The following is an 8,756-nucleotide window of genomic DNA, read 5'->3' on the forward strand; positions in this document are numbered from 1 at the left end:
GAAGACTGATACTGTGATATGTTTTTCATCCCCAGTTCTTAGCATAAGTGCCTAAAACATTTCCTGAATGGTAACAGTGGGGAACCTATTATTCACAAGCCTTTTTCAACCATACCTGAGTTTACGCTCATACAGTGACTTGGGAGGACGGGCTGGTTGTCAAAGAAACCAAGTAATTATACGGTTAGAACTTCCAGCCCAACCTCCTCTACTTCCAGGAAGGGGAGAGGAACTGAGGTTGAGCCTATTACCAGTGGTCAATGATTTAATCAATTGCACCTCCGTAAACCCCCTGTAAGCTCCCCCTTCCCCAGTTCAGTTCTCGTTGGAGAACCCATCCATGTGCCAGGAGGTGGCACACCCCAAATTCCATGGGGACAGGAGTTCCCTTTCTAGTTTAACTCCATTTACCTCTTAAGGATAGAAATGGAACAGCAGGATAGTATACCCCCCCCAGTTCTGTGAAACTTTATAGGCAAATTCTCAAACTTGAAGGAAAAATACACAGGAACCGCAAATTTGCAGCAAAGTCAGACTAAAGTGTGAATAACCTGGTTTCTCCCTACTTGCAACTGTCATAGGGATAGTCTTATGGCACTGAACCCTTAACCTACAGGGTCCACACTAACTCTAGGTAGCTTCGGAATTGAATTACATTGTATAACACTTGGTACAAAGAGTAACAGAGAATTGCTTGGTGTAGAAAACACACAATGTCAGACTATTTTGAGTAGAGAAAATTTTCCTTTCAGGACCTTCACAAATTATCTTTAAGTAGAAAGTCACTCTACTTAAGAATTTAGGACTTTGGGCACAGCCTGCTCACCATTCACTATAGTCATCTCTGGATGTTTGTCCTTTCAAGTGATCTGTCTTGCCTCTAACATTCTGCCCTTTCACATTCTCCAGCTTATTTATCCCTGCCTACTGGAAATCTATTCCATTATTATGTACATTTAAGCTGTCCAAGATACTGGCAAAGTGGTGAAGAAAAACATGCTCCTACTCAAATTATAAACCTGGCATCTTAAAGTGATTTTAACATTTTGCTGTATCAAGTCAAATAACATTTATGCGGTAATCTAAAAATGGCTGTTCTGGCCAGGCACAGTGGCTCAGGCCTGTAATCCTAGCACTCTGGGAGGCCAAGGCAGGAGGATCACTCAAGGTCAGGAGTTCGAAACCAGCCTGCGCAAGAGAGACCCCCGTCTCTACTATAAATAGAATGTATCAATGGACAAAAACAACAAAAGCTTAAAATCAGTCTGTTTAGGCCAGTTGTCTAGATCTTTCAGTTCATAATATTTAAGCTAATGGTTTAACAGAGAAATACATCTCACAGGTTTTACTGTTTCATGAGGCATCTGGTTTCACCACTTCCTGCCCTAAAGCCAACAGCATAACTCTTCCAGGATAACTATATGCCAGTATTCCCGAAGTTTAAGGCCAACTTCTCAAATTCTACAGAGTATATACAAACTAACTGGGAATACTGTTGAAGTTCAGAAGGTGTGAGCTGGGGACTTCAGATTTAACAATCCTCAAACTCCCAGGTAAGGAATGTGAGCCCTATGTTGTCAGTCCATGGACCTGGATTTGAGATTAGCAAGGCTTTAAACAAGACATGCCTCCTTATATTTCTACATTAAATAAAGACTGATTAGGTCCTTATAAAATAGAGATCGAAGAGACTGAATAATAAAAACCAAGAAATTTATTAATATACAAAATAGTTCAATTACTGTGTTTGTCTTACAAACTTCACTTCTACATAACCAACTGATGAAGTCAATATTTACAAATGTATATATACAAGACTCCCAGCCTGTATGTAATGTTTGGTCCTTTGGTGCTATCTCTTATCTGCAAGAGAAATCTAAAATGTTAATATTTGGATATTAAGTATTTACATCTTTTTATGTTGGTTTTTAATTGTAACAATTACCCCTAAATGCCTCAAAGGAATGGGATAATGCTAGAAACACAAATTTGAAATAAAGTGCAGGTTCATGCAAACTTAGCCATTAGTTCTCTTCTTCTACACAGGTCTCCACAGTCCATATGGACTTTTTTTCTGAGTTATTTTTGGTGACCCTAAAGTTGTCTCTTCAGCAGCAGCTTTAGCTGATTTCTGTATTGGTTTTGCTACAGAATTCTGTAAGAGAACAAATTAAAGTCAGCTTCCCAAACACATACATTCTAAACCCAATTTGAGTGGTCAGTACTTGGATATACTTACGTTAGAGCTAAAAGCTATGCTTCTTTGCTGGGAAGATTTTCCACTGGAATTTTTAGTTCCATCTTCTGTTAGCTCCTCTGACAGTTCTGACAGCTAGACAGGTAAAAGAAAATATAACTTTAAAAAACATATCCTTGGCTTACAAGTACCATATTAAAAACAGCTCAACTATATATAAATTTAGTAGACACAAATCAAATTCCATCTAACCATACAGCTAACAGCTTAACACAGAACTCAAGTTTTCCCCTTAACAAAACTGATTTAATAATAGGTTTAAGACACTATTCCCATAATTATTTTATTCCCCTGCTGCAAATCCAAGTAACTATTGAAAGTCAAGTCTTACCAGAAAATACCTAGTTTCAAAGAATTAAGCTATTTGCCAGCTGGGCATCTAATAGTCTAAACAACTCAAACTAAGATCTTATTTGTCTACTAATACAACATACAACTAGGTCCCAATGACAGGTTCATTTATAGCGGTCCCCAACCTTTTTGGCACCAGGGACTAATTTCATGGAAGAAAATTTTTCCACAGACAGGATGTGGGGGATGGGGAGCAGCTGTCAATAAAGAAAGCTGGTTTACAATTGAAGGCTCACTTGCCACTCACCTCCTGCTGTGCGGCCCAGGAGTTGGGGACCACAGCATTTAGATAGGACTGATAATCTTTACTGTGCTAATTTTTGTCAATTCCTAACAACTTCAAACTTTCAAAACTATGAATTTTAAGCTTTAGATTTCACACAATTAAAAGTACAGTGCGATTTGCCAATGCACATCCTGCACATTTCTGGAGAATTATAATAAACTTATCTGCAAGTGAAGCAGGCCTCCTCTTCTGTAATCTCTCAAAACATCTGGAATATATCGCATATATTATGAAAGGGACATCTATATCACAGATGCCCCACCATTACAAAGTGTACCCTTGCTTAGTTAAAAATTGTTTTCAGTACCTTATACAAATAGTACCTGTCCCAAATTCTAGCATGCACATAGATCTAACAACAAAAAACTAAGCTTTCAGTATGTGAATGTAAACTTCAAATGCTTTAGCCCATGTATCAATTACCAACAGATTTTCTTCATCAATGTCTGGAGACCACATTCATGATTTCTATAAGACAGAAATAAAGCAGATAAACTATACTGTATGCTGAGTACAGAATCTGTGGGAACATAATGCTGCAAAGAAAGCTCAACACTCTGTAAAGACTAGAGATAGAATTTGATATAGAAATCACCAAAGTACCAGCTACAATATTTATTAACGGTTATGAACGAGTACAGCGTCAACTGAAAATCAAGTTCATTAATCTTCCATTTTCATGGGTGTGACCTTCTCTAGGATTGTCAATCTGATCTTTTGATTTTTAGCAAATTATACAAAGCTAACCTTCCCAAGAAGTATGGTCTAAGGCAGTTAAATGGCTAATTGGATATTTCTGGCAATAGCTTTCTAAAGATTTTGTCCGGATAAACCAAGAATACTTACCTCCAACTTAGCACCAGAATTTGGTACAGCTGTTCCACGGTTTCTTTCTTTAGGTACAGCTACAGTTCTGAGACTAGGTGGCAAATCAATGTTGGTTGTTCCTAAAGCTTTTGCTGCATTGGCTTTTGCTATTTCTAACAGCTCCATCCGATCTGGAAAAAAAAGATACTCATTAATCCTGTAGTATTTTCCCAAGAGGACTCAAAAACACAAAATAAGTTTTTAGGTCACTGTTTTAAGTAAAACAAGTATGTCTAAGTCATTTGCTTTATTTTCATACATAAAGTATGGTGGACCCTTGAAAAACACAAGTTTGAACTGCAGTGGTCCACTTATTTGTGGATCTCCCCCCCAACCAAAGCAGATCAAATATCCTTCAGTACTGGAGGGATGGGAAACCCCACAATATAGGATGTTGCAATGCTGACTGCTAGTACTGTGCCTGGGTACAGAGATTTTGGTGACTGCAGGGGTCCTGGAACTGATTTCCCACATATACTGAAGGATGTCTGCAGAACTTACATTTTCCAAACATACTGTCCTTTTTTTCTATTCCATGATCACCTCTCCAGTATAACATTAAATCGTTTTAACACACTGACTTGCCACTAGGTAAAAACCTTTTTTCTCCTTGGAGCCACGTGTTTTATTACGAAAATAGAATAACTTAAAAGACATAAATCTTTTCTAATTTAATGAAAATTTTATTATTCTAATAGAATTTATTTTCTATTTTCGGTAGAGACCGTTCTTCTCTTGCTCAGACTGGCCTTGAACTCCTGACCTCAAGCAGTGCTCCCACCTTGGCCTCAGAGTGCCAGGATTACAAGCGTGAAACACCAAGCCTGGCTATGTGATTTTTTATTGTTTTCTGCCCGTGAGTTATATGCAACGGGAAAAACAGTTCTCGCAGATCGCAGAGTTAAGAGACGTGAGTTAGGCTGGGCGTGGTGGCTCAAGCCTGTAATCCTAGCACTTCTGGAGGCAAGGTGGGCGGATCGCTCAAGGTCAGGAGTTTGAAACCAGCCTGAGCAACAGCGAGACACCGTCTCTACTATAAATAGACAGACTGAAGTTGCTGTGAGCTAGGCTGACCCCACGGCACTCACTCTAGCCTGGGCAGCAAAGTGAGACTCTGTCTCAAACAAACAAACAAAAAAAGAAAAACCTTTTAAAATTTTATTAAAAAAAAAAAAAAAGACTAATCGCTTCACCTCGGGCCACCAGGCACCGTCAACGTGGGGGGGGGGGGCGCCTCCGCCTCGGATTAAAAATAGAAAGAAATTAGCTGTACACGGTGGCGGCATGCCTGTAGTCCCAGCTACTTGGCAGGCTGAGGCAGGCAGGAGGATCACTTGAGCCCAGGAGTTTGAGGTCACTGCGAGCTAGGCTGATGCAGAGCACTCTAGCCCAGACGACCCAGACAACAGTGCGGAGACTCTGTCTCAAAAAGAACACAACTTACATGGCACGTCATGTGTTGAAAGACTGAACAACTCTGTTCAGCAATACAACTAAAAAAAAAAAAAAAAAAAAAAGGCTCCACTAAGAACAGTCAGCCATTAGAAAAGGTCTTCTCCACCCTAAGCCATTTAACACCCATAATCCTTTAATCCTAAAGAGAAAGAACGTTGTACACTTACATACCAGCCACCGATCATACTGTAGTTTTAACTACCAGCAGACAGATGTCCTCCTCCTTTCCACCCCCAACAAGACACATTTCTGCCACCAAAAAAAGAATGTTAAAACTACAAAGCAGCTTTGCTTCCCTGGCCTACTCATAGTGTCACCACACGTACAAAATGGTGACAAAGGGAACTACGCGTCTGCATATTAACAAGAGACCCACCTTTTTCACTTAAGCGGAAAGGGGTTCTGCTCCGAGACCTCGTCCTGGATCTCTCCTTCCACCTGTATTCCTCCGGGGACACCGTGCGCCCAAAGCCGTAGTAGCGCCGCCCCCGCGTGAGCGCGCAGGAGCTTCTGTAGTACGACCTTCCTCGAGAGCGCGACCGGCTCCGGGACCGGCACCGCGAAGGAGACCGGTAGTATCTCCGGGACGGCCCACAGCGCCGCTCTCGGTACCGGCGGCTACGGGATCGCGACCGGCTCCGCGAGTAAGACCTCGAGTAGCGCCTGTACTTCCGCTGGTGGCGCCTTTGGGAACGAGACCTGGACCTGCTCCTCCTCCGGGGCCGGTTCCGACTCCTGGACGACGACCGACTGGAGACGCGGGAAGAGGGCCGAGAGCTTCCGGAAGAGCGGCTCCTCGACCGCGACGACAGCCGGCTCGAATCGCCCGAGCCACACATCGAGGGAGAATGCTGCGGCGAGCCCGGCCACATGTCGTTCACGTAGTTGGACATCTTCACCTGAGGCTTTAGCTTTCGTGTTCTCCAGAAAGAAACAACTTCCCGAGACTGGCTAAAAACGGAGAGAGAAAAAAGCCCGTCAGGCCCCGGAAGTGGGTACTAGGCGGGGCGCCTCCGGGAGGCGGAGCCGCGGCGCGGACCCAAGGGAACCCAGCGCCCGAAATCCCGCTCAGAGCCCTGCGGCCGCGCAGCCGCCCCCAAACGCCGCCTTCCCGCCACGCGGGGCCCGGCGCCTTTCCTGCTCCTAGCTTCTGAGAGAACTTTGGAACCGACCCCGTCCACCAGAAAACTCACCGCAGGCCGTCCACGCCTCGCTCAAGACGGAGAGAAAGGCCCAACGGACGCCTTCCTCTCAAAGCTTAGGACGAAGAGAGGTTTTTTGTTTATATTCTCAGAGAGTAGACCAACGACCCCCACCTCAGACGTCCTGACGCGAACTGACTGCACAGTCTGCAGACGCGTCGAAAGTACCAGAAGATTCCGCCCAGCGCATGCGCAGATACGTTGGCGCGGTGGGCGTGGCTCTCATCTCGCCCAATCACTGCCCTGCCTCCTCCCTCCCTAGCCCCGCCCCCAGCCTGGCGCCAACGCCTCTGGGTGCGCAAGCGCGACAGGGCCCTTGGGTGGGGCAGGCGGGGACACCGCTGCTACATCCGGGTGTCACACAGGGCCGGGGCTGTTTTTTCCTGCTCTGAGAGAAGAGTGGGACAGACGCGGTTATCAGAAAACTTTCTAGACTGTCTCGCGCGGCGCGACACCGACTGCACGAGCGGATGCAGGCATAAGTGCCAAGCGGTTACTGGCTGGAGCTCGGACCCGGGACTCCCTCCTCCTGGGAGCCGCGGACTCGGCTGTGCCTCACTGGACCCTTCCTGCCAGTTACTCCTGTCCTGTCTGGCAGTGGCGGGAGTGGACGACCGCGTCCAGACCCCGCCAGGCTGCGGGACTAGTGGGGAAGGGAGGGGGCCGTGCCCCTCCTCCAGGACATCCCAGGATCTCTGAAAATGCAATATTAACTTAGAAATGATTTTTTTACTTCCTTGTTTTGGCTAGTAAAGGTAATTAACGTAGAGACAAAATGCAAAGAAATGCATAGCTGACCTTTAGGAGGTATGAATGATGTCTGAGATATCTGTTCCAGAGACGAGTGTGCTTGGGTAGGAGATTAAACAAAGGTGACTTTTATTTCTGGGGATTTACAGGGTACTGTTCCAAACACTTGATATTGTAATAAAGCATGACAATTGCTTTGAAAATTGTGGGTTAATTTTTTATTGAATGAACTAACCACTTATGTAAGGAAAGTTAGTCATTAAATGCACTTCTTTGCAAGAGCATTTTTACAAAAGCCACTTTTCTTTAGAGGGAGACACAGACTAACTCATCTCCAGTCATCTTCACCTTACATCTCCAAACTTGCACAAAAATAAAGGGAATAAAATCATTAAACATCTGCGAGTATGACATGATCTGTCATACTCGTTCACTGTCCACAGTATCATCCATATGTAGTGAGAACGCATCGTAATGGAAGTAGTTCTTAAGTGGAAAAGTGTTTCTTTTTTAAAACTTCTTAAGAAACATCTTAAAACATCTTAAAATATCTTAAGAAATATAAGATACAGTGCCCATCTACCAGGAACTTTTGCTGAAAGTTCTCATTAAACTGTGTGAGTAGACAGAAAATAGCGAGTTTCACATTGGACAAGTGTAAAATGATGTGTTGAGGAAATAAAGTGAAACAATGCTTGCAATGGAGTCTTACGTTCTTGGTTAGGAATTAAGAGTGGTAGGAATCTCTGTAGACGGTTCATAGTATCAGTCAATGTGTGCCTAAAAATGGTTGTCAGAAAAATCCTGGATGTTAATAGATTATTGGAAACAGTGGGCAACATTACTATGCCCTTGTGCAGAATGCTGGTGTATTTGTCTCAAGAGCTTACACAGTCTACCTGAGTTAAAGTCTGCAAGGGATGTTTTGTTCCTTTATTTCTCTAACCAATATGATCTTCTCTGAGCATTTATCCACTCGATGGAAAAATTGAACTTCAATTATCATTAGAATATCTAGCACTGAATTTGTAGGATAATTTAGGCAGAAGTGTCATCTTTATAATTGCAAATCTCCCCATCTAAGAATGACACTTAAATTTTAAATGTACTATTCAAGTTTGTTTATATTCTTCACTGTGATAAACAGACTAATGGCCCCCTAAAGATATCCTTTAGGTCACTAATTTCCTGGAACCTATGAATATGTTACCTTAATGTGGCAAAAAGAATTTTGCAGATGTAATTAAGATTAACGACCTTAGAAGATGAGGTTATCCTGAATCTAATCACAGGAGAGAATCAAAGCATGAGAAGAATTCCATTCAATTCAGAATTGCTGCTTCCATGGCTGGATGTGGTGGCTCACGCCTGTAATCCTAGCACTCTGGGAGGCCAAGGCAGGACGATCACTCAAGGTCAGGCTGGTTTCGAACTCTTGACCTAGAGCGATCCTCCCACCTCGGCCTCCCAGAGTGCTAGGATTACAGGCATGAGCCACCACACCTGGCCAGAAATATCTTAATGACATTTTTATTGTTATATGTTCACTTTGTTTCAACAGGTAAACAACATCTGAGTAGTCACACCC

General features: G+C 43.4%; 1 protein-coding gene across 3 annotated transcripts; it reads right to left on the reverse strand.

Annotated features, from left to right (window-relative positions):
* Positions 1–1,696: 1,696 nt before the first annotated feature.
* LOC105863565 (arginine/serine-rich protein 1-like) lies at positions 1,697–6,607 on the reverse strand. 3 transcript variants are annotated; one of them, XR_012913508.1, is made up of 6 exons: positions 6,410–6,607; positions 5,593–6,167; positions 3,741–3,892; positions 3,318–3,362; positions 2,240–3,102; positions 2,115–2,155 (listed from the first exon to the last, which is right to left on the reverse strand). XR_012913508.1 is itself a non-coding variant. In XM_012750840.3 (5 exons), the coding sequence occupies exons 2-5, from the start codon at positions 6,107–6,109 to the stop codon at positions 2,039–2,041; spliced, it is 879 nt and encodes a 292-aa protein (XP_012606294.2). In that variant the 5' UTR covers positions 6,110–6,167; positions 6,410–6,605; the 3' UTR covers positions 1,697–2,038. The 3 variants fall into 3 exon arrangements, 2 of the variants coding, with proteins under 2 accessions (XP_012606294.2, XP_012606298.2); XM_012750840.3 differs by lacking the exon at positions 3,318–3,362 and having other exon boundaries at positions 1,697–2,155; positions 2,240–2,332; positions 6,410–6,605; XM_012750844.3 differs by lacking the exon at positions 2,115–2,155 and having other exon boundaries at positions 2,246–2,332.
* Between the last annotated feature and the right edge of the window lie 2,149 nt (positions 6,608–8,756).

This window comes from Microcebus murinus, chromosome 2, assembly GCF_040939455.1.
Source record: "Microcebus murinus isolate Inina chromosome 2, M.murinus_Inina_mat1.0, whole genome shotgun sequence".
Taxonomy (NCBI): domain Eukaryota; kingdom Metazoa; phylum Chordata; class Mammalia; order Primates; family Cheirogaleidae; genus Microcebus; species Microcebus murinus.

What these genes read in the sequence shown, in the direction of transcription:
- LOC105863565 (XM_012750840.3), bottom strand. Translation starts at nt 6,109, where the DNA reads ATGTCCAACTACGTGAACGACATGTGGCCGGGCTCGCCGCAGCATTCT. An exon ending in TTTCCGCTTAAGTGAAAAAG is followed by an intron (nt 3,893 to 5,592) that starts GTGGGTCTCTTG and finishes TTTTTTTTCCAG; the next exon opens with ATCGGATGGAGCTGTTAGAA. An exon ending in ATTCTGGTGCTAAGTTGGAG is followed by an intron (nt 2,333 to 3,740) that starts GTAAGTATTCTT and finishes TTACCTGTCTAG; the next exon opens with CTGTCAGAACTGTCAGAGGA.